Source organism: Stegastes partitus, unplaced genomic scaffold (genome assembly GCF_000690725.1).
Source record: "Stegastes partitus isolate 25-593 unplaced genomic scaffold, Stegastes_partitus-1.0.2 Scaffold765, whole genome shotgun sequence".
NCBI lineage: Eukaryota > Metazoa > Chordata > Actinopteri > Pomacentridae > Stegastes > Stegastes partitus.
This window is the reverse complement of record NW_007578496.1, coordinates 180,937-206,717: the sequence shown is the minus strand read 5'-3', so window position 1 is coordinate 206,717 and position 25,781 is coordinate 180,937. Positions and strand designations below refer to the sequence as shown.

At 40.3% G+C, this 25,781-nt stretch overlaps 1 protein-coding gene across 1 annotated transcript in view; it reads right to left on the bottom strand.

The window, feature by feature from the left end:
* LOC103364666 (protein kinase C beta type) overlaps positions 1–24,521 on the bottom strand; it is a 116,330-nt gene extending 91,809 nt beyond the window's left edge. Inside the window, exons 1-3 of the mRNA XM_008291859.1 lie at positions 24,436–24,521; positions 13,494–13,995; positions 11,951–11,982 (exon numbers count right to left, since the gene is read on the bottom strand). Coding sequence (XP_008290081.1) covers positions 11,951–11,982; positions 13,494–13,672 — 211 coding nt within the window. The 5' untranslated portion in view covers positions 13,673–13,995; positions 24,436–24,521. The remainder of the gene's footprint in view (positions 1–11,950; positions 11,983–13,493; positions 13,996–24,435) is intronic.
* Positions 24,522–25,781: the final 1,260 nt, after the last annotated feature.

Genomic DNA, 25,781 nt, shown 5'->3' with positions numbered 1-25,781 from the left:
AAAAAAAACACTGATCCAGGAACTTTTCTTTAAAGACATGATGCACGTGAGGCTTGGACAGTGCATCGCATTATCCATTAACGATGAATAAAAGTTTTTCTCAAGGTCAAAGGTGCTGCAGGTTAAAACGTGGACACGGCAGATGAGCATAGTCAAGACAGCGGAAATTTCAAATAGAAATCACAAATGTAAACTAGCTCATTAGTATGTTTTTTTAAACTAGAGGCAAGAATAATCTTTGCATTGCTCACCGTTTCAGCGAAGCAAATTAGCATGCTAACATATGCTATTTAGTACAATATACACTGATGAGTCTGATGAGCTGCAAAGTTTTGGCCAAATTAAAAAAAAAAAAAAACTGGACCAGATGGTGAGAACAAACTGGCAGAATTACTATTTGATTACAAATTATCTTGAGAGGAACACGTAAGTGTGTATTAAATCTAAATATATTGAAGGTCGTACTCAAAACTACAACCTCACGATGATCACTAATGTCATCAGGATTCATTCTCTGACGACCATAAATGTCCTGATGATCCATTTATTTGTTATTTTGATGTTTCATTTTGTCGCCTAATGTTCTGGTTTACTTTGTGCTGCACCATGAGCCTGATCTCTAGCATGCCTAAAATCTGCAGTACAAATCTACTTTCATTAAGGGCTAAGCAATTATTCGACGTGGTATCGAAAGTGCAATATGGACAAGTGCAATATCCAAATTGCATGAGCTGCTTTTTTGATAAGATAACCATTTTATATGACTTGTTGTGGAGACGCCCTGGTCTATAAATCATATTCTCTAGATACAGGGGAATGTGCTTGCTGGTGCAAATTACATAAATTACATAATCATTTTCAATATTTTTTTTTTGTCAGTGGAAGAGAAATGTAAAAATCACAATTCCCACTGAAATGGCTCCTCATATATCAGTCGCTCAGCTCTACTTCCACACATTCACTACATGTTGTGTTAAATGCATAATTACATTAATCGGATTTCCATGCACTTGAAGCTTCTTAGTATCTACCTTCTGTCATCTAGCAGGCACAGAGTGACAGAAAGCTTTCAGTTAAACATTAATTCTCATTATTACCGACTACATGACATTATCTACATAGAGGACATCACTGGGATACATAATTTCCGCTGAGGCTACTTCATGAGAGCATTAATTATGTTCAGAGTGACTTTATTTGACAAGGGCAATAAAAGAAATTTGTCTCAGTGATGCTGGAGCATCGATCCATCCGCTCTTATACAAGTAACCATACAATGCTTCAGGACACGACCACCAAAGTCAAAACGGTTCATATTCTGCTCACAGGAGCTTTAATAATGCCTGTTCACCTGCTGGAGCGGCTAGTAGAAGCCGTTGGACCGTTTCTCCTCTTTGCTTTAGGGAGGCAACTATTGACAGAGTTGAGTAAAACCGATGGTAGTCACAGGGATTGACACAGATTTCTGTCAATGTGTTTACAACTATGAAACATGTCAACAAGACGTCGGTTTAATGAACTGACACTTTGTAATGTCATGATGTTTGGAAAACTGAAGCGCTGTTACCTCTTTTGAAAAACACAGATCAACCAAAGCAGGAAATGATTCTTTCAGATCATCTTTTAGGAGTTGCACCTAAAATGACCTACATGGCTGAATGCTTCAAGTTTAGGCAACATTATCTATTTGGTTTATTATATGCAAACTAAGTGTCACTTGTCATGTCACTTACTACTGACAAATTATTTGCAAGCACCAGCGTACAGAATCCAACACATGGCCTTTTACTGGTGAACAAATGATGATAATATTGAATGAAATGTCTGAAAAAGCCAATTCTAATTTTCTACAGTCCATTATGAAGTCAAAGATGTTAAATCTACTGTATGTGAAGCATCAAATGTTCACATTTAAAAAGCTACAAGCAGAGAAAAGTTGACATTTTTGTTTGAAAAATGACCGAAACACATTTTCAGAACACTAGTTTACCTTTATAAGTTGATCGACTATTTGATTAATCATTTGAGCTGCAGACAGAGAAAGAGCAGCTACAGACAACAGACTGAGGGAATGTGTCACAATATTTGTTGTTGACTTTCGATCAAAATTTAGGGTACAGCATAGTATTTACAGTATAGTAGAAATAGCTGTAATAATAACTTCCTGTCAAGCGGGTTAAGTGATCATTTGCATTTTGTTTGTTTTGCTAATCTCTAAAGAAATGATCTAAATTCAGCTGCTGGTTGATGCTGTCTGGTCTTTTTGTGTGTGTGTGTGTATGCAGGAGTCAAACAAGCTTGACCCACATCGGCTGTCTGATCCGTCCTGATATGTCTCAAAGGTGTCGCCGTGGCGACGGGTGTACAATTGCCACAAATGTCAACAGCAAGGACAACTCAGCCCTGAAGGAGATTGTCAATCAACCTGTAACTGAAAGCGAGTACAAGCACAAACAAACACACTCGGAGTCTTCGGATGTGTGAAAGTAGTTCAGAGCAAAAGGAGCTGGTCCACGGTGACAAGTAAAATTAGACTTCACACACACCTGTGGAGTCACAAACACACACACAAAGATGCATCAGATCGCCGCCACTGATGGGCAGATAAAATTAACTCCTGTTGTTAAGCTCAGCTGCTCGACTTTCTCCTGCGCCTGATCCGTATAAGTCCACATACATTACACACATACTGATGCACAGTCTCTCACATTAGACACACTCTGGAGCATGTTCACACACTGACAGATACGCCGGCACACACATGACAGCTCTTTAACACGCTTCATATTAAGCTGAGAACAGGAAGCAGTAATGCGAGGAAACGCGCGGGGTGTCACTGTGACATGACTGGTTGAAACCACAGTCAGTAACTAAGAAAATCTATCAACATTTGCATTTCCGTCTACACAAAATGCATTAATCTGAAGCTATCAATGAGTGCAGCAGCAGAGTTAAATTCAATATTCATTTCGCCAAACCACCAGCATCTCCTTTACTTGTAATAAACAGAGTGAGACTTTCCACCCAAAACATATGATTCATACGATGTTGCCGTGTGCCGTGAGAATACGCTGTTTAGGATGCAAGTTTGTTGTGTCTGAAAAGCACCGGGGGAATGATGGACAAATCAATACACTACAATGCTGCAATATTTTTGGCCCTATCAATAAGCAGACTGAGGCTCACTATCGGAGCTATACACACACACACTACAGTAGCACAGCACAAAAAGACCACAGAACGGCGTTGTGTAACACGAAAAACTCTTGAAAATGCTGCAAATAAAGTCCTTGAAAAGCTGTTTGAATGAGGTCAGCGCTTCACTGACAACAATCAGGAGACCAACTTAAAGAACTCTCACAACGTGTTGGCTGCGCTGCTACTGCGAGGCACAGCTACTGCTATTTTTTAACCCATCTGGGTTCAAAAGACGCTTTGTGCTAATTGTCATTTGTTCATTTTGTTATGGTAAATGCAGATGGGCGACAAACTTAAGGAAAAACCAACATAAAGTGTCTTGGTAAGGTGTTGAACTCTGCTCCACACTGGGTTTTGGTTTGGATCTGGTGACTGTGAAGGCCATTGCATATGATTACTTGTTCCCTGTGGATGTGGACATTTTCATCCTGGAAGAGACCACCAACATCTGGAGAGACATGTTTCATGACTCAGAACAACTCTGTTTGATTTGCAGTGACCTTTCCCTCTGAAGGGAACAAGCTGGACCCAAACCATGCCAACAAACTGCCCCCCACACACAACACAACAGAGCCACCAGATCCCCTCATTGTAGGAGTCAAAGGTTCAGGTTTTTCCTTTTTGTTTCTTCCTTGTATATCCAAAGCCTTTCACTGTCTCCTGCCAGCACTGTGTTTGTAAAGGTGCAGAAGCCTCTAAAGCAGCGTCTCCAGTCTAACTCCCACAGTGTCAACAGTTCAAGAAGCTCTGGAAAACACTACGTCTGTGCGATCGAAAGCGCAATTTGCGAAGAAGAAAAAAAAAAAAAAAGACGATTTCGCGGAGAGGTTGTCTTTGCAGATTTCACGGGATGATTTCGCTCGGCTGTGGTTAATCTGCATTATGCTGGAAGGGAGATGACTTTAAGGAGAAAGAGGAAGAAACAGAGCAACAGGAGGCAGGAAGTGAGGTGATGTTCATGCTTTTGTTCAAAATTTTTCTTACAGCAGATTCAAAAATTAAAAGTTATTTTAAAGAAAAAGCAATCATACACAGTTCAATATTTATGATGCTGCTTGAAAACTCCACTGATTAAGTTTTTCTGTTATCTCAATAAATACCTGCCTGCCTCCGTCACTTTTAATCCTTTTTTTTTTTTTTCAGATGATTTCCAATGTTCTCCCTTCACACCTACACACTCAGCTCTCCCTCCTACTCTACCCCCACCCCCTCTACTCCCCCATCCATCCATCTATCCATCCATCCATCCCATTTGGTGGTGCTCTCAGTGGAACACTTTAGCTATTTATAAAAGCATCAAAGCCCACAGCTTCCAGCACACAGCCACTTGAGAGAAAGAGGGGGAGAGAGAAAAAGAGAGAGGGAGGGAGATGGGGAGTTGGAGAAACGGTGGAAGGAGGAGAGAAGGGGAACTAATTGACACGAGGAAGAAGAGAAACAGAACAACAGAAGGGTAAGGAGAGGAAATTACGGACAGAGATAAGGAAAGGCAAGCAGGCGAGAAAAAGGGAATAAACAAAAACCTGAATAAGAGGGGTTAGAGGGTGAGGATGACTGAGTGTGGTATCGTAGAAAGCCGAAACCAGTGGGTCAAATGAATTTTTTTGGAAATGAAGAGCATAGAAGAGCAGAGGAAAAAAAGAAAATGCAGTCAGGTGTTTTATTTCCACTTTCCTTTGCTTCAGGATTTTAACGACACCCTTCAACATGAGCATTTCTAGCGTTTAATGTGTTCACGCATGAAAACCCGTATTGTTTGTTTGCATGTATTTTGTTTGTATGCGTGTGTGTGCATGCATGTGTGTGTGTGTGTGTGTTGGTGTGTAGGAGGAAGGTTTTGGATCGCGGGGCCCTCCCACCCACACAGGTTGGAGTTGCAGAAGCACCTGAGCTGCATTCGGCACCGCCAACAGACACCAGTGTTTGCAAATATTCACTAACTCATTTGAACCCGAACCGACTCATGAAAAGGCAGAAAAACGTATTATGTGTGTCCAGAGGAGCGGTGGGCACGGTGCCCAACAGCAGCTTGATGGTTGCTGGTGAAAGCCAGAGACACCCGGTTAAACCCGAACACAAAAGACGGCATCAGTCAAAGGAAGGCTTGAATAGAGCTCTTGAATGGTGCTTTTTATAAATATATAGATTTTTTTTCCCTTTTGAAGAGTGCTAATAGCTGCAGCAAACAACACCTTCATGGGCTTGTTTTAGGTGCTATCTACACTCTGTGCCTACACAATTTCATCCTTCCTCATCTCTCTCGCCTCTTTTCTACCTCTTCTTCCCTGTCCATTACCTTCTCTGCAAGAGTGCAATTTCCAGCATACCTTTTTTTCACTCATTTCCAACCATCTGCCTCGCTTAATTTATTCCGCTTTTTAGAATACATTCAGCTGCTGAAACAGTTAGTGTTGTTGCAGTTCTCTTGATCTCATTGCAATTAATGGGAATTAATTAATGGTATCATCAGCAGCAATAGCACAACATGTTAGTGTACACATCCAGGTTTTTATATCCAGCACGCTAGAAGATGAATACATTATTGGAGAACTTAGTGTGCATTTCCTCTCCTTTTGCAGTAATTTATTCTCTCCTCTCTTCATCTTCCTCTTTATCAAGCGCAGCCTTCTCTTTTTTTGTCTCTCTGTGTTTCATGTTACATTTTAAGGCCACAGAAAAAGCAACACTTTTTTAAAAATCTGTTGCTCTCAAAGGACATGTAACATATACTTCTGTTTTCCCGTGCACTTGACATGAGCTACTTTCAACTTTCAAGGAAATCATATGCAAGCCTCCTCCCTCCCACACCCTTCCCACTCACTTTCTCCCCCTTTTGTCTCTCCGTCTTCCCTCTATGAATTCCACCCCCACTTACTCTTTGTCTTCCTTCGCTTCTGCCTCCACCCCCTTTCTCATCTCTCATCCTTCTTTTCCATCCTGCATCTGTTTATCTCCGTCTAGTTCTCTCTAATTCGTCCCCTATCCGCGATGTTTCTCACTACTTCCTGCCACTCAGTGTCCCCTCCATCCCTCTCAAGCTCTCTAAAGGGATAATTTGTCCATTAAGTCTGAGGAGACGGTGGAGGACACTCGGCAGCCTGTTACAAACCGAAACCCAACTCGTTATTAACGCACTCGTTTGGGAACACGTGTATAAACACACACGCAGAGCCAATCACGTGGAGGCATTAGAGCACACACAGTTTTGCACAAGCAGCCATTAAGGAAATAAGTGCCCACCAGCTCATTAAATGGAACATGAAGCATGTGCATGCACACAAACGCCCAACACAAAGAAGTATAAAATATGCTCAAAACTCACACACAGACACACACACACACAGAGACTTCTTAGATTCACCACATTACATAATACAACTTGCTACCGCCCTTTGAGTCCCAGTCTCTTTCTAGTGTATGGAAAACGAAGCAACAGAAGCCCACTGAGGCATTACAGTTTATTGTTTACAGCGACAACAACACTGAGGTGTCAACTGCTCAAACCAGCAATACTTTGTACTGAGTTGTGCAAAATCCAGCAAAGCTCACTTATTGCATTTGTGGTAACAAACCTCCAAACTGCCATTCGAAATGCTGTTTTTTTGTTTGTTTGTTTTTTAATCTTTATGAAGAGTATGTTGTCATTTTTCCCAAAGATGCAGAGTGGTACAGAGAGAAATGTGTTACTATAAAGCTGTCTTTTGTTTTTTTAATTCACCAAAAACAAGTCTTGACTTTAGTGAATTTTAGTGTCAGTCAGCTTTTGTTAGTTACTAGAGGTCCACAAATTCACATATACAGCTGCAACAATTAGCTGATTGACAGAAATGTAATTTAACATTTTGATCGTTAATTAATCATGACAGCAAGATTATAAATGGAAAGTCTTTGAACAAAATGAAGTTGGTGATGTTGATTTAGGCTCTGTGATAGACTAATGGGCATTTTATAGACCAAACATTTACCTGATTGATGAAGAAATTCATCAATTAGCAACTAAAAGATTCATCTTTGAGGAAAAGAATCACTGGTTGATTGCACACTGAGCATACAGATGGAGAACTGATTTTATGTTGCAGGAGTGGTTTGAGAGATTTAAATATTTAACCCTACGAACCTCAAAATCCACGTTTCAAAAGCTTGTTTTGTTCTAAACCATTTATCAGCGCCTGAAGTTGTAAAAACAGAAAGAATCATCAAACATTTTTCATAAGTCCTTGAGGTAATAATCTGTGACATTCCAATGGGAAACCTAACCAAAATTAAGCCTCAAATTGTGATATTACATTAAAACCAATATGCTATATGTCTCATTTAAAAGTGGCCAAAAATAAACAGTTTGCTTTACCAAAAAAAATAAAAAATAAGAAAATTCTCAGCTTCTCAGTGCAGCCGGAGAGCCATAAGTGACTCAACTGCGACCAACAGTCACATGACAAAAAAAAAATCTGACCTTTTTTGCAGACATGAGACAAGTACAGAAACAAATCAAACAGTGAACTAGTAAAAATATCTACAGCATTAGAGTCTCATTTCTTCCTAGTAATGTTAACACCGGTGGGCACTTGGAAAAATGCTGAACATGCTGATTGTATTTTTTTTCCCCACTTCCTTTTTAAAAAATAATTAAAGAAGTTAAACTTTCTTTTTTTATGTTTTATGAAATATATAGCTTTGTATTGCACTAAGGCATTTTTGAGTTTTCTCTACTTATAACTGTGTTTTAAAACACACAAAAAATAAAATAAAATAAAATAAATAAAAATATGACAGTGAGTAAAACTTTGACAAAAGCAAAAAGAAAACACCCGGAAACTGCTTGAGGGTTGGAGGGTTAAACTGTTAACTGTTACAGCAGACTCTCGTAACAGCAGTTTTGGATGATGAGTGAAAGAAAGTATTTCCAAAAATCCAACTCGGTCAAAGGTTGAGCGACTAAAAAAAAAAAAAAAAACTTTCATTCAAGTTTGCTCTGGCAGAAGAAAAGTTATGTTCATCACATGGGCTGACTATCTGTAAGCACCATCTGATATTGTTTGAAGAGAATAAAAAAAACTCTCCGCCACATCCTTCTTGGCTTTGCTGCTCTCTGACACTGATCACAAGCTGCTGTTCAGTGAGTTCTCCATTTAAAACCCCTTGTTCTCTGTGTTAAGAAGACAGTGTCTCTGACATAGTCTTTCTAAAAGTCTGCGTGTCATTTCCACAAGAGATTTTAAAGGTTAAAATAAAGCAAAGTGGGCTGCTACAGCTGTGGATGGAGACAGTAAAACGCCTTTTATCATAAACTATTTGGTTTTCAGTGGAAAGCCCTGTAACTCGCAGCTGAATGTAATTGACTAAAATATCTTATTAGTGTTGCAGATTCAAATCTGACTTCCCCTTTTTCTGTCATGACAAGGCAGAATGAAGACAAAGAGGGGAAAATGTCAGTGTCAAAAGCTTCTGCTGAACATTTTGCCGAACTAATAAGCATCCGCTTTCCGGCTCGTCAATTTTCATCCTGCATTTGGTTACATCAGCCCTACTCATCATTTAGAGACAGTAACAATATGATCATTATGACCTCCGTTGCATCAGGAAGGCTCGGATACAAAACATTTAGGCCAGAGATGCTAAAATAATCTTCCGCTTCTGAATCACCAACACTTGCAGTCAAAATCGAAGGGGCAGAAGGTCGGAGCTTTAAAACTGTGATACTACAAACATTAGGTAAGAAAGAAGCGGTTGAAAATGTAACAAAAGGGAAAAGAAAAATCAGAGTGATCAGTCAAATGTGGCAAGAGAGAGACGGGATCTTTTTCAGGTTGCTTGTGTCCCATCAGTCCATCCTCACTATGAAGGACACTGATGCCACTGTTTTATACACAGACTGCCAGATCTTTGAAAGACATAAATGCCATTTCTTCTTTTGGGTTTCTTACAATACCAATAAAAACAGACCACCAACATGTATCTCGCTGGAATCACACAAACACCCTCCATGCAGTTCTTTGACAACTATGTGACTGTCAAACAACTAAGTAAAGCCAAGAGGCAAAGCGCATCCAAATACTCCTCGTATGTGTGTGTGAGACCTTGCAGAGGAATCCTCTTTCTCCCCGAGCTCTGGGGAAGTGATACTCTGCTCCAGCCGGACAAATGGCTCGAAGACCAACAAACAACCAAACACACACACCTGATGGAGCAAACTGTTGCTAAGTCACTCACTCAATCACACAGATTTTGTGGCGCCGATAGGAGGATTTGTAATTCCAGACGTGAAATACTTTCATTTTTCCTCCATCCATGCCCCAGTTCTAGGATATAAGGGTGCATAGGTGCCTGCAACACACACACCTACCACCCGCCCCTTCCTCTCCAGAGACACTGAGGACCCCTACTGTGCAACGGATGCCTCCTGCCCTAAAGGACACTATTGACCCATTACATATATACACGGGCTAATTACCAGCCAAACCCCTGCTGTGTTGAAAAGCACCTCTTCCATCCCACAGCATATAGAGGGTTACATCCGAATGTTTCACTGTTGCTAGGAGACGTGAAAATCCTTGAGCATCCAGTTGGCTGTTAATACAGTGGAGAAAAAAAAAAAACAGACTTCAAGCAAATTGAAAAAAAAAATATATAAAAATACAAATGCCAAAAGCACCTCCACATTTTTGTCATGTTTCTGGTTATGTCGCTTCCTGTGGCAGCTGATGCTGAATCTGTCTCTACTGTACAGTACGGAGGACAATGATGGACAAAATATTGATTGTAGGAAGAGGGTACAGATTTTTGCATTTATTCAAAAAATACAATTAGTGATGTTTAGCTGGAGACACAAATAAAATATCTGATAGTAAACTAATGCTGTAGGGTTGTGTTATTCCCTTTAAATAGGAAGCGTATAGTCTTGGAGAACAAGTTTCTCAGTGAGTGTGGTGCATCAAATGACACCGAGTACTTTAGTACTCATGAACTTTATTTGTTTTTTAACCACACAATCAAAAATATATTATCTAAATGATCCAAAAAACAGAACTTTTTACTTTATCCTCCATTAGGAGAGCTGGGAGGCGATTTTAAGCCTCATAACACAGCATTTGCTTGCTCACTTATCGATGTTTGGCTGAGACACCTGGATAGAGAGTGAGGGGTGAGGACATTGGGGTGAGATAGAGCATCATGCTCTATCACTGGACTGTGTGCAATATTTAGGCACTTTGGTGAATTTTGTTTCTGTATCCAGTGTTATTATTATCCATCCATTTTCTATATACCGCTTAATCCTCATTAGGGTCGCGGGGGGGCTGGAGCCTATCCCAGCCGACTTAGGGCGAAGGCAGGGGACACCCTGGACAGGTCACCAGTCTATCACAGGGCCACACTTAGAGACAGACAACCAAGCACACTCACATTCACACCTACGGACAATTTAGAATCACCAGTTAACCTCAACATGTTTTTGGACTGTGTGGTAGGAAGCCGGAGAACCTGGAGAGAACCCACGCTGCACGGAGAGAACATGCAAACTCCACGCAGAAAGATTCCGGTGCCCCCACCGGGACGCCAACCGGCAACCTTCTTGCTGCGAGGCAACAGTGCTACCAACTGCGCCACCTTGCAGCCCGTTATTATTATTATTATTATTATTACTATTGTTGAATATTTACTGTTGTTGCTGATGTTGTGTTGGTGTTGTGTTGTTTTTCTAGTATAACAATCTCCCTGAGGTTTACACCGAAGGCATCAATAAAGTTTTATTCTGTTCTATTCTAGAACAGAAACATTGCTAATGTTGTCATGTTTGCTTTCCCCACTATGACAAGTGAAAACATCTGCTGTGAAAAACGCCCATCAGTTTAAATTTACATGTTTAACTTCTTTAAGAGGAAATGCCTTTTGATGATTCAGCTGGGAGTGTTTCAGAGTCTCTAGGCATAATAAATAGGATATTTATGTATTTCCTAAGCCTTGGTCACCTTCCTGCTGTCCATAAGTGTACCTACACCTACAGGATGGTTCACTCGATGAATTAATCACAAAAGTCCTGCCTCCACTTACAGACTTCCAGCCTCAGTTGCAAAATATATCTTTTGCCAAATATACTTTTTCCCCCACTCATTTCTGACGAAGGCGGAAACATTTTACTAGATAGTTCTATTCATACCTCGTGAGGCAACTGGATTCTCATGAGATTCGCGAGATCACGATCACAAGAATTCATCATTTCAGGCTTCAAGCTACGTGCTTGCGACCGATGCATTGTTGGTCGGATCGACCCTGCGTCCTGTGAGGACCCACTGGCAGCTACAGGCGTGTTTTAGGTTTGACGTAGTCCGTAGTAGACAGCGATAGACAGATGATTCATCTAATCACCTGCCAAGTATTTTTTTTTGAAAGTGCCTACCCTTTTCTAAACAGTTTCTTCGGACGACTTCTCAGATGGTTCTGTGTAACAAACCATCTGGCACGTCTGGTAAACTCTGTTCATGGGAAAAGCTAAATCCACAGCTGTATTTACCCAACAACTTCCACTGTCTTTAACAAAGACACAGAATGTCCTCTGGTGTTTAACAATAACCCATCCAGTATATTGCAAGAGGTCAAAGCTGCTATTGTCCATTGCTTTTATTCATCAGAATGTATTCACTCAGTGGGAAGACAAGAAAAAAGAAAGTCGAGGGAATAAAGTTGACATTTGATCATTAAACATGAAGCACCACCAACTAGTGTGTATGTGTATATGCACATGTGGTCGACCTACCTTGACACTGGAATCCCTGCTTGCCAAAACCCCTGTGGAGAGAACACACACAGAGTTAAAAACTGTACATGCACACACACAAATGAGAGTTCCCTCTGAAGATATTTGCATAGAGGCCAATTCAAAATGTCGCCATTTTTATGTTGCATGAAAGTTGTCCATCCAAAAGCGCAAATTAAAGTCATGCACACAAACCAGCACATACCTACTGAAGCAGGGAGGTCATTTGATTATTGTGTAAACAGCGAAGTGCATGAGGCAACTTAGGCTAACACCTAGTCAACACTCTAACATACTGTTTTGTTGTAAAGCTGCCCCAGGGCAAAAATGGTCAACCACACCTAGTCAATGGTATGGGGATTGCTGGGATGCCTGCAGGTGCACACACACACACACATGCATGAGCACACACTCAGCCCAGCTCATTTTCATATTGTGCCTACAAATAGATCATCTCTCTGGGTGTGGAACCACTCAGCGATCTTATTGTACTTTTTCATTATGCTTTAGCTTATTGACCCAGATAGATAGATAGACAGATAGACAGATAGATGGATAGACAGATAGATGGATAGACAGGTCAAACAATTACACTGGGTGCACAATGTTCCTCTTTTTAGGTTTATTTACAACCAGCGAGACCATCCCATCACAGTCTCATGAACACAATCTTTTAGGTCAAATCATTTAGCCATTCACAAATTAAAAAGCTTGTCGCAGGACTTTAATAACGGCCGTTTTGGGAATAGTGCACGGCGCAGATAATAATAAACGGGACAAATTAGGCCAAACCGGAGCCCGAAATTCATTTAATAATGTGAGCATGTCACTGTCTAGTAAAAATCCCAGTTGGGCTGCAGAGGTGACATGTCTGCACAGGTGAGAGGAGAGGAAGGAAGGAAGGAGGGAGGTGGAGGAGGAGGAGGAGGAGGAGAAGGAGCTGGAGGAGGCGGAAAAAGCTAGTGTCAGCGTTTGAAACACTTCATGTTACCACTCAGGTTAGCTCCGCTGGCTGCCGTTCATTGCTTTTTGCTTTTGGAGAACATGCTTTATTTCCTCTCAGCCTCTCAGTTTCCTCTGCCTACTTAATACCATCAAACAATGGTCTGCTGCCATTCCTTCCTCTCTGGTGCGGCCCACATATTTCTGAGTCTTCCCTCCTGCCCTACCTGACACATATAGTATCAACAAGTACCAGAATAAAGCTTGAAATCGATGTTTATTTCCGAGGAAACTGCAACCCTCCCACTTTGTTTATTCAGGCTGTATAACTTAATGATGTAATACTATCAAACGCTGGAGTCCACTGCCATTTTGTGGGGGTTTATTTCATATTAGTGGGCTTCATCTCTGTGCACTAAGCTCAATTTAACCTGTAGTTTCCTGCTTTGTGCATCCCAACTTTGAACTGGTGCACACACCCATGCCTGAACTTACAAAAAAACAACAACATATATTATTTAAACAAGCTATAGAGTATATTTTGGCATCTGTGCATTTTTTAATCCTGCAACAGCGCATGCAGTGACCCGGCTGAGCTCACCAGATGAAGTCGGTGCAGTGGCTGCAGAAGGTGGGCTGCTTGAAGAAGCGCGCGATGAATTTGTGGTCCTTCACCTCGTGCACGTTCTTCTGCCGGAGAGCTCCCTGGCGCGCGAAGCCCCGCATGGGCTCGCGGGGTCCGTCCTCGCCGTCGCTGTTGTTTCCCGCCGAGTCTGCCATGATGCCCGGTCCGCCCGGTTGAGCTCACCTGTTGTCGGTGTCACAAGAAGAAGAAGAAGAAGAAGAGGGGTGGAAAAAAAACAAAACAAAAAAAAAAAAGGTGGAGGGAAAAAAAAGCGCTTCTCTGGAGCGTTTTTTTCTTTCCGGAGCGGAGGAGTTTTAAAACGGGTTCAGGTTAGTTTCTGCTAGTTTGTTTGCTTTGTTTTTGTGGGTGTGTGTGTGTGAGGCTGTTTCGGAGTGTCGTCCTGCTGCTGAGTTGACGGAGCGCCGCTGCTCTGCCTTCACTCCGCTTCCTCCTTTTTCTTCTGAAAGCTCAACTGCAGCTGAGAGAGAGAGAGAGAGAGAGAGAAGAGGGAGGGAGAGAGAGAGAGTGAGAGAGGAGAGAGAGAGAGAAGAGGGAGGGAGGGAGAGAGAGCGAGAGAGAGGGGGGGGTAGGGAGGCAGAGGGAGAGAGAGAGAGCTTTAACCGGCTTGTCCATGACATTTCTGATGCCATAAGTGTTATATTAGAAGAATAAAAGCGTGTTGGTCTCTGACACTTTCAGCAGAAAGGGTGCAATTTAAGGAGTTCATCAAAGGTCATGAAAATAGAAAACGTTCATCTGAAAATGTAGTCATTGCTTTCTGATTTTTTGTCTTATTGGACAGTAAGGAGTCATCTAGTCTAAAAGAGAAAGAGGCTGATTCTAATATTGGAATAAATAAATAAATATTTTTTAAAAAATAAAGCATTATTTCTGCTTTACATAATGTAAATCTAAACGTTTTGCCAATTTCTGGATAAATGAATTTAATGAAAGACAGAGAGCTTTAACGTACTTTTCCATGACGTTTATGATATGATGTCTAAAAAAAACAGTGCAATTTTTGGCAATATGGAGGCCTCTAGGCTTAAAAAAAAAAATTTAAAAAAAGCAGCCTATAGAAAGAGACTGACTATAATATTGTGATTTTAAATAGCCAGTTCTGTAAAATAAATAAATAAATAAATAAATAAAAATCTGTGTTACATAATGTTAGTCTAAAAGTTTTGCCAATTTTCTTTCTAAATGAACTTAATGAGAAAGAGAGCTTTAATTTACTTTTTCATGACATTTATGTTATAATATATGATTTTTTTAAAAGTGCAATTTAAAGAGTACATCAAATGTAATGCAAATATAAAATATATTTTTTAAAAACAGAAATATATATAAATCTGAATTGTTGGTAGCACTGTTGCCTCGCAGCAAGAAGGTCGCTGGTTCGCATCCCGGTGGGGGCACCGGGATCTTTCTGCGTGGAGTTTGCATGTTCTCCCCGTGCAGCGTGGGTTCTCTCTGGGTTCTCCGGCTTCCTCCCACACAGTCCAAAAACATGCTGAGGTTAATTGGTGATTCTAAATTGTCCGTAGGTGTGAATGTGAGTGTGCTTGGTTGTCTGTCTCTAAGTGTAGCCCTGTGATAGACTGGTGACCTGTCCAGGGTGTCCCCTGCCTTTGCCCTAAGTCAGCTGGGATAGACTCCAGCCCCCCGCGACCCAAATGAGGATTAAGCGGTGTATAGAAATGGATGCTTCAGAACTTGAAAATTAGGTCGTTGAATGAAGTTAAAGTTGAGTTCATTCTACTCATTATATCAAGTTTATATGAAGCATCTGGAGACTAAGTTTCCTAATGTTCACTAAGAAGAAACTCTCTAAATATATGTTGAAGGAAAGATTGTCTGTAACATGTGTATGTGACTGGTTGATTCAGCTTAATGTATTAAACATACTGAGCTTGTTTTCTAAGGTTCAGTTCATATAACTCAACTACTTTTAGCCTTTCACAACTCACAAGATTGTTGAAGTAATCAAAATTACATTTTTAAGGTAGCACAATAATTCTAAGCTGAATGAACTTGCAATGATTTACAGTGTGTGCAATATTGGTAGTGGCCTAAATTTGCGAGAAAATTTGGTGGAAAAACTGCTTATTGAATAAATGAGTTTTGGGGCAACCCGTGAAATAAAATACCTGAATAGACACATGTCTGTGTGGATTCCCAGTAATCCGGGTCGTGGTCATTCTAAGTGCTTCAGTACAAGCAACTGAACTTCATTTCTGGTTTTTGAAGGCGTATCACCTCTCACCCAAGAACTGAGCAGACCTCGTGGATAAGAGGTGAAATATCTTCAAAAACCAAAAAAGAAGTTCAGTTGCCTTCTACTGAGGCACTTAGGAATATCTGACTGGCAAATCGACAGGCTTCACCGTGTCTTCTAAGGAACAGAAGACCTTTTCCAAGTTTTTTTTAAATCATTGCCAACATGTTGATATTTACACTAAGGTTTATTTCTGTTATCGCTGTTTTAATGTGTGTGAATGCCAGTGTTGTTTTAGATACACGTGAAGAATTGTAAACCTATACTTTAATGTTTTGAACCCCAAACTTGTCAGAGTCAGTAACTGTGAAAACAAAAAGAGTCATTGGATGTTCAGCTTTAAATGGTCCTTGAACTTATCATCTGCGACATGCAGTTCTTTCAGTAAGATTAATGAAATCTACACTTAAAATCATGATATTTCAGCGAAATCATTTTAGTCTACATGTCTTGTTGAAAAAATAAATAAATTGCTTTTAACAACTAAATTTGATTACAAGCTAAATAATTCTGTGCCCGAAATTCTGGGACTTTTTGGCTGAAATATAATGTAAGAGATGTGATGACAAATGATACTGAAAGAAAAATTACACATATCGGAACTAATAAATACAGAAAGGCTCAAAAATAGTATACAGAGGAGAAAGTTAGATAGTCAGCATGGTGAAGCATCTTTGTATTGTAAAAAAAAGTTTTAAAAAGGTATGTAGAGGTAGTAAAAATGTATAATTGTGAAATAGCTATGGAACGTAAAGCCCCATTTCTTCCAGTATGATTGTTCTTTTTCTATCGAGGTGCAGGACTTTATTATTGCCTCAAAAATGAACCCAAAGTGGGTAAAAAAAATTGACAGAAAAAAGATTTTACAGTGGTTCATCATATAGAATTCAATATCACCATGTGGTTTTGGTTCATTGTCATAATATTATCCACAATGATGTGTGTAAACAATACGATAAAATCTGCGGATGAATTTATAGTACATTATGCCATAGAATATATACGTCAACTCTGCCTTCAAATGAAACTGCGTTCATGTTTTTCACTTTGAATGTCGAGAACAAATTGTCATTCAGATGGAGACAAATCCTTAAGATTATTACAGTCTGAACCATTCCTTGTCAGAAGCTGACAAACAACTTCTACAAGGACGTCAAATTTGAAAAACAAGCTCATTTGACATGTGTTGTGTCAAACTGCGTTCCTATTGATCGTTAGAAACATTCAGTATGCGCCATTCTAACATTAAGTTTTATATGGAGCCAGTTATGTAAGTCCAGTATGTGGAGCAGCAGGAAAGAAAGAGAAAACATCATTTCTTACATATACAGTCAACAGTAAACACAAGGAATGATTCTCAATATCTGAAGCTGAAGTGTTCGCTTCCAAAAGGAGATATAAACATTTGGGGAAGGGAAAAAACACACGCAGCCACTCTACTCTTAGAGTCTGAGTGCTGGCATTGAAAACCAGCACAGTTGTTGAGTTCTGACTCATCCTAAGACTTTTGCTTTCAAAGGGATTTCGAAGGATCATCATCTGCGATTGTTGGACGCGTTTCATGTCACAAAGTTTTCCGAGATACATTTCAAAGGTATTTTTGGAATGAAACCCATCAATTACGACTTCCGGAGTCATTTGATCAGCAAATGTGGAGCTTTCAAAAAAAAAAAGAAAGAAAGGAGGAAAGAAACGCTAAGCACCTGCTCCTCTCGACGTAATAAATGCAGAGGGATGAATATACGATGCAGGAGCAGGTGTGAAGGCAACGACAGGCGAGCGTGGTCAACAGCGACATATTCTTCATTTACATGCAGCACATAATTGAAAGCAATGCAAGCATATTCATTAACAACTCATACAGTATCCCCCACCTGTTTTAAAGCTACAGCCTGTAATGTCACAACAACCATACTTTGAGCTGGTCTATGCAGTCCACACATATGCTCACACACAGTCAGCTGGCAGTGAATGACCTAGATGAGATTGATTTAGCTGCAGGGCAGATAACTGTGTGCAGCTCGGCCCGCTCTCGTCAATACAAAATTTACTGTAGATTTGCAAACCAGCTCAAATCCCTTTTTTTTTTTTTTAACCTTTTTTCCACTTTCTCTTACCTCGATCATTCACTTAACCTCTGATATTAGAAGTATTTTTACATAACTGTCTCGACTGTAAAGTAATTTGCAATGGTGACAGGCATCGAGAGACTCTGGTAGTGACACAAGCATGTCCCCCATAAGTACCTGAATTAGTGTATGTACAGACTGTGACTCATCATTTCACGTGTTATATCTCCTTCAGTGACATCAAACCACAGGATCTGATGTAACTTTTCCCCAGGTACTACTGAAATAGGAAGAGCTTCTATAGAGGCCATACAGCTTGGATATATGGCTGATGAAAGCTGGGTTTGTCACAAGTGCGATGGCCATTAAACCACAGCAAAGTGATCTTTTTTTTGTTTCTTTTGAATGATCTACTGGAATTGTCACATCTCCATTTTGTTGATTTGCCAAATTGGAGCTAACCTGTCGCTACTGAATTTGCGTTCACGCCACCAAACTGACATCAACACATACTTTGACATTAAAATTTTAAAATAATTAATTAACTAATTTGAAACAAACTTTTCAAATGTCACAAGAAATGTAGTAAATAAACTGCGATGTGTAATGTTTTCAGGAGGTGGCAATATTTGGTACGTTATGCATAACTGGAACAAATAGAGAAAATAATAATAGCAAAAAATATACCAACTTTGTTGGGAGATTTGAATGATATTACATTTTTTATAGTTAAGTGCTGCTACTGCAAGAGAGGAATGGTGGTAGAAAACTGTTAATTGTGTAAGTTAATATATGTGTTTTACCCCTGAGTGCACTCTTAATGCAGCCCCTTAATTCAAACGTGACAGCTGCACATTATAGCTGATGGACTTCAAACTTCATACATTTTAACACAATGAGGAATTTAGAACCGACGCTGCCTTATAATTAAGGTTACATGAAAATCACTTTAGCTTTGGTCAGATCAAAGGGAAATTAATGCTACTGATTGAATGTTCTCTGTAATAAATACCAGTAAATGAATGAATTTTCTGCTAGCTGCAATACCGGACTTGGCAGCAAACAGCGACACATTTATGCATTTTCCACAACAACAACTAAATGCATGTAGGTTCCCATGGCAACGCAATGTGTACAGTTTGCGCTACACAGTTTCGTTCAGTGATATTAGTAACGCACAGATTTGCAGATATAACATATTTCCTCAGTGGAGGATCTGTACCTCAGCAGGTTAGCTGTGCAGCATCAGTTACCGTGGCGATCTAGCCAGGCTAAAAGAAGGCCGACTTCATGACAAAACTCTGATTTTGAGCTCAACATACCTCACTAACCCACTTTGCTTAACAGAACGACCTCAGAGCATTTATTAGGAAAAAATGGGGAGACTTTTGACATTAGTCTTTATGTCAGCTGGTACAATCCTGGTTCATGCTGTCCAGAGGTTAAATCAAAACGAGCGAAAATAGCACATTCCTTCCTTTTATAATGCAAATTATGGGGACATGCTTTGAGCTAAATTTTTTACCACCATCACATCTAAACAGTAGCAATGCTAAACTGTTGAGATGTTTTCCATGCATTTTAGTTTGAAATGCTAGCATTCTAACAAATGTCCAGGAGACAAAATACAGCAGAAGCTAGTGGGAATGTCAGCTGTGTTGCAGGTGTCTGGTCATAAACTAAAGTTTTGCGCCACTAAAAGAAACAGCGTGGCTATAATCATGAATCTACTAGAGCTGCAGCTAACATTTTTCCTTGTTCTTCTTATTATTAGACACGTTCAGACAACCTGCTGCCACTGAACTTTTACAATAATATGTTTGCATAATCTAAAATGCTAAATGTCAGAGGTCCTCTGAGCATTTCATACACTCACCATGTTGCAGTGTCTAGCGGTAATATCACAGCGAGCAGTAAATCACAGAAGAGGCAGAGATTAAAAAGCCTCCTATAGCTGAAGTTTCCTAACACGGGTGTAACTGATTACATTAACGATTTATAGGCTAAAAGGAAGCTTTGTTAACTTTATTTGTCACACCTCTGCTTTCTCCATTATTCAAACTGCTCTAATTTCTTCAATAATATCACCCGTTAGGATATTTCCCTACGTTCCAACTGTCACTTTCACTCTCAGTCTTTCTGTTTTTGCACTTTACTGTAAAAGACCTTTTTAAACAACAGACTTTGTGATAGCAGCAGAAAGTCTGGTGTTGCCTACGCAGGCCTGCGGCTAAGTAGGCTAACTCAGTGGTGTCGAAGTAAAGGTCGCAAGACAATAACGGAGAGGGCGAGAAATGATTTCCAGAAATCAATAAATCAATTGTTACAGCCCTGGGTGGCCTTGTATCTTCCTCCTTGTGGTGAACTCCTCCTGACCCTGTCTGATGTATAGAAATTGGCATGAGCAGGCCTGTGATGGTTCCTGTGCATTACATCCTGCTTGTCATCCCGGTTGACTGACCCGGAGCTCGAGCCCTCGGTTCTTTCCTAATGGCTGATTGGACTGTTGTTCAGTCCCATGCTCCAATCGAGCTGCAGCAATTATTACACCTTGGTTGACGAGTGCAACTGACCTGTCAGTGTCGGCTGCTGTGATTTAAGCTCTTTTTATCCTTATGTGAAACACTTGCTCGAGCAGCAGTGGGTTTTTCTGTATCTCTTGATGGTTGCTCGTTGTCTTCATGTTTCCTTGTCACTGTTCAGCCCACTACGTTTAGTAAGGTCAGGGCTTCAAAGATAGAATCTCAAACCTCCTGAACTGCTCACAGACTCATTTTCTCTTCCAGACTGGTTTGGTCTTCTCGTTTTGTTGCTTTCACACTGCAAATTTTACGGCATTACAGCAAGTTGTTGCACCACAGTCTCCATTTTGTTTACATCTGCTTTCCCATGAGATCACATGAGGTGGTGCTTTTACTCCCTGATGACCCTCTCTGGCACCTTCACAATATCCTGTAGTGTGTGATGTAGTGTGTGCATGTCTGAGATTATAGAGAAGAATCTACCTTTGTCTATCTGTCAAGTTAGGATTTTAAAACTCGTGTCATGTGAGTCTGGCTTTAGGTACACTGGGAGTGAAGGTGTTGCTGTCTTTGTATTGCAGTTTCATAGGAAGTTAAGTTACTTTCTTTTGTTTTGTTTTGCAGTTCACCTAACAAGATGGAATGCTGTCATCCCTCTTTTGATTTTTTTCTTTCATTAATTTGCACCACACAGATTACCTGTTCTTTTTTTTTCTTCCCTTGCTTTCTTTGTTAATTTTTATGTAGCTTCCCTTTACTCCAGCAGAGGTGGAACATAGCATGAATTAATGAATACAGATTGTGACTAGTCTGACTCATCGGATGTAGACTGCGGATGTAAGCCTGCCTTTGGCAGCACATTTCACACGACTTTCTACCCCCTTCTGCTACCTACATCTTACCATTTTCAAATTCGCCTTCAGTACAAGAAATCCTGTCTCACAAAATCATGTTACCATACAACTTAACCGCATTTTATTTTATTTTGACAGGGACATAATTTTGCTTTGAAATGAACAGTTTGATGTGTTAAGAAAGGTGGCCAGTTTAAAGGGCCACAAAATCATCGTTAGGAGGCGGAAGTGGAGGTTGGAGGCGTTAATTGGAGATTGACTTTCACTCAGAATACGAGGATTAGCGTCCCATGCTGTACTGGAGACCATCAGTCACAGACTTACGTTTTGTTTTCTGTCATTGTTTAGTTTTGGTTTTCAGTGATTTTCTGGGACCAAAACTACATGGTTAGGTTTCAGGAAGTTTCACACATTGATAGACATTTTTACATGTCGGATGCTTGTTGGAGGCTAGGCACCAGTGACGTGTGGTCAGGGGAGGCAGGTGAGGTAGAGCCTCACTTGACATCACGGAAAGAAAAAAAATATATGATAAAATAATTTAAATGGTTATATTTATCCAGTGATTTGTACTATAAAGTATTTATTTTTTCATTTAGCCTCATCAAGTTTGATGATTTTTAAATTCAAAATCACTGAATTTTTGCAATTACCCATTCAAATGCTTGGAAGAGAAGTCAGTGAGACAGCAGCAAGTTGAGCCTCACCTTGGATTGCACAATCCCTCACTACCTCTGCTGGCTGCCTGCAGTGACAGCGTGCTGCTGTCTGGATGTCGCCAATAACATGTTTCAAACACATTTAATATATGAACTGATTGTCCATAGTTCAGCTGATGTATATCATAATGTACAGTGTTTTTTGTTACCAACTGTATGTGTGTAACGTGTTCCGTGCTCTGAGCGATCATAAACGGCTGAGAAGAGGTTCCAGGTGAGGCAGGCAGTTCTCTTGCCTCATGGCAGGGGGCGCTCTGATCCCAGACATGCTTCTTGTGACTCCGTGGCTACAGAGTAAGTGACAGCAAGCTAGACTAGGTATGATATACAGTTAGCAGGTCAAGTGCAGCGAAGGAAGACAAGGAGACTTTTACAAAAAAGTAACGGATATATTTGTCCAGAAGGAGCAGAGCATGGACTTCATTTAAAGGCAAAGGTAAGACCGCAATAACTTAAAAAAAAAAAGAAAAGAATCATGCGTTTTGTAGGCTACAGCTCGTATGTGTAGAGAATGCAGATATGAAACATAACTCATAAACTCCTGCCAATCAAATGGCAAATATGCTCCTGTGTAGAGTGCATATATTTGTAAGTCTGATTCTGATGAAGTCAGTGCCTCACCAGCCATGAACCTCACCACACGTCACTGTTAGGCACCATGATTACTTGGTTACCATTAGGAAAAAACGTCATGGTTTGGGATAAATCATGACATATTTAAAGCTTTTCCTCCATGTTTTGGGTTACCAGGGTGACGGGTCCCGCCCACTATCATTAGTTGGCTGAAAAGGATAGTAGAGCAATAAAATAAACAAATAATAATCAAATAAATCAAAGATACATTGATTGGAAAATAGAATTTTGATTCATTACAAATGTAATCTGAAAGAAAATACATTCTTGCAAAAAGTAATTGCAAAATAAATGCAGTTTAGTTGTACAGCAGTGTTATTTTGTGGAAACTGGGGAAAAACAAGAACCTCAGGCTGGTACCCTACCTCTCTCCATATGCCATGCTTTGCTGGGGATTTAAATTTTCATTTAGAAAAACACAAAACAAAACTTTTGTTGTTGTTGTTGTTTTAAGGAGATGATCCATTTTCATGGCAGTGCACAAAGGTTCCACCAAAACAGTACCTCTGTAACTATTTTGCGGGGACACCACTGCTGTGTCCTGGGCTAAGCTCCACTAAATAGAATTGTAACTGGTTTGATTCACTACTAAATTGTTTTCTTAACCACAGCAGAGTAGTAGTAAGGTGCAGCCAGAATGGTCTGGCTACAACACTAGAGTGCAATCATATATGGAGGCTGTTGTCTTTTTTTTTTTTTCCTAAATCAGACTCCAAGGTGCTCCACGGATCGTGCCCATCCATCTGATTTGATGAGTTGAATGTGAAATGACAGTACAAAATCCTAGAATGTAAGATTGCACTCGACAGCAACAAATTAATTTGTATGCTCCAAGCACCTCCAGGGATGATAGTGGGGTTTGTGAATCTCTGGCAACATTATTTTGGGGGTCGGAAGCTGAAAAGTTTGGGAACTAATAGCATTAATGATGGGTCTCATAGCAGTTAACCAGAGCAGCGACCTGAGTTTAATGAGCTAACATGTCTATGCACCAACTGTAGGCCTGTTTTCTGGAGGTTTGTTGAGAAGTATTTACAACAGCTGATGAGAAAAATTAATTCATTTAATAAACCTGAATCTGATGAATGCAGAAAAAGGCAGGTTTGTCTCTTCCTTGTGTGTCTCTAAAACCGGTTTCTCTTACAATTCTAGCTGTTTATTTAAAAAATACCCTTGTTTATCTCTAATGCATCCTATATTCCAAAAGATATTCTTTATGTTCCTATTTTCTCTCTCTGTATTTTCACTATCCCCCTCATTTTGTCTCTCTGTGCTCCATCTTCCGCCTCTATCTGTCTGTCTATGAGCATCGTTCCTCTCATGGTCCTTTCTTCTCATCTTCGTCCACAAAGGGAGGGAGTTGTTATATAAACCTGTTGTTTCCTTCATCATGTACCGACTACAGAACACACTCTGACGCACTAAATGCACGCGCTCACACATTACCTACACCGTTCCACTGCGCTGAGTTTCTGATCGCTTGTCTGGTGTCAGTTCTTTGAATTTTCTTTTCGTGTCGCAAACAATGTCTCATCTCTGTATTATCTGTTATCATTCTCACATCCGCACATGGTCAGCCATTAGCACAAGTGCAACAATTTGAAGCTATAACCCTTTACGCGCACATAAACACATTTTGTCTACTTACTCCCACACACTTTTTGTGGCCTATACCAGCCAGTGTGTGTGGAAGGAGTAAGTCCTGCTGTATTAGGTAGCCCCCCCACACACACACACATATATACACAGGTATGTTGAGCTAAAGGTAAGTTATGTGGCAAACCCACACTTATAAGCACAATTACCTCACTTATGTAACTTCTGTGTGTCTCTGTCGACTTACCGAGCTCTTCTATTCCTTTCTGTCTCACTCTTTCACCGTAATCTCTTCTGTCACTCTTTTTCTGCACCCCTCACCCTCTCTCTCGCTCTAATTTTAAGCTTTGTTAAATACAAACATCATCGATCTGAAACCACAGTGAGCTCCTTCTGCTTTTTCACTGCATTTGCATATGTGCACTTCTCTCTTTGGCCGAGTGTGTGCGCTTTGAACGAATGTGTTCGTTGGGTGCAAAGCGTGCTCGCGGTTGTCGTCGTGTCTGAGTGCGTGTTCGGCTGTTGTGTTGCTGTTTGACACCTTCACCGGCACAGGCAGCTCAGGGGTGGATGGTGTGTATTCCAGTAAACAGTGATCTGAGTAAAGAAAGTTTGGCTTTAACAGTGTGTGTGTGTGTGTTTACTGTAAGACAATGGTTATATAAGAAACTTGCAGAGATGATAATATTTATGCAAATGTACATTTTGGAAACAGAATGATGAACTTGAGGTGAACCACATGCTGCGATAAGTCTATTTAGAATTTTGAAATCTAACCTCTTTATTTGAATACTGGATGTCAAGCTGTCAGACATGGAAGGGTTCATGTTCTCATGAAATACCCATATAAATCTGATTATTATTATGCTCATTCTGTCTTGTGAACACATTTGGATAAAAACTCATCTCATTAACACTTTTACACTCCGCGTAATGGTTTGGTAAATGGTGCTTTACAGAAAGCTGTGGTTCTCTACAAGTACATCGGTTTAGATTAATTGGCAAGGGTGACAGCCGCTTTACTAATGAGGCCAAGGACACTGCCAGGAAGCTTGTTTACTGCCTCTGAGCAGCGCAAACAGGTCAGTTGATGATCTGTGCACGAGACAAAAAATCTGTTTGTTTTTTCTTGTCCAGCAACATACAGCACGAGGGCAGGTCTGTCACACATTAATGCACATGCCTGCACACTCCAAACCCAAAACAGAGTTCCAGGGAAACAGCTCAACAGTAAACACAGGGCTTGTATTTTGCCAGTTTCGCCACTTCAGCCCGCAGAGTGAAACATTACTCTTAATTACAGCCTCACACCATCGTTCTTTGACAGAAGGTGCTAATGCTGGATTGCTTCATTAAAATTTGCCAAGAAACTTTTCAGATGATTTTACATTTTTTGGAAGTGTGTCACAAAACAACTGTTGGGAATTTTAGTGAGGCTTAGTAACCTTCTGCTTGTTTAAGCCATTACAAGATCTTCGCTTACACTTTGTCTTTATGAGGGTCAACCCCATCTGGCAGAACATATTGTTACAAATCACACTGCCTGGCTTTTTAATGGACCCTGTATTAACTATCCATCCATTATCTATACAC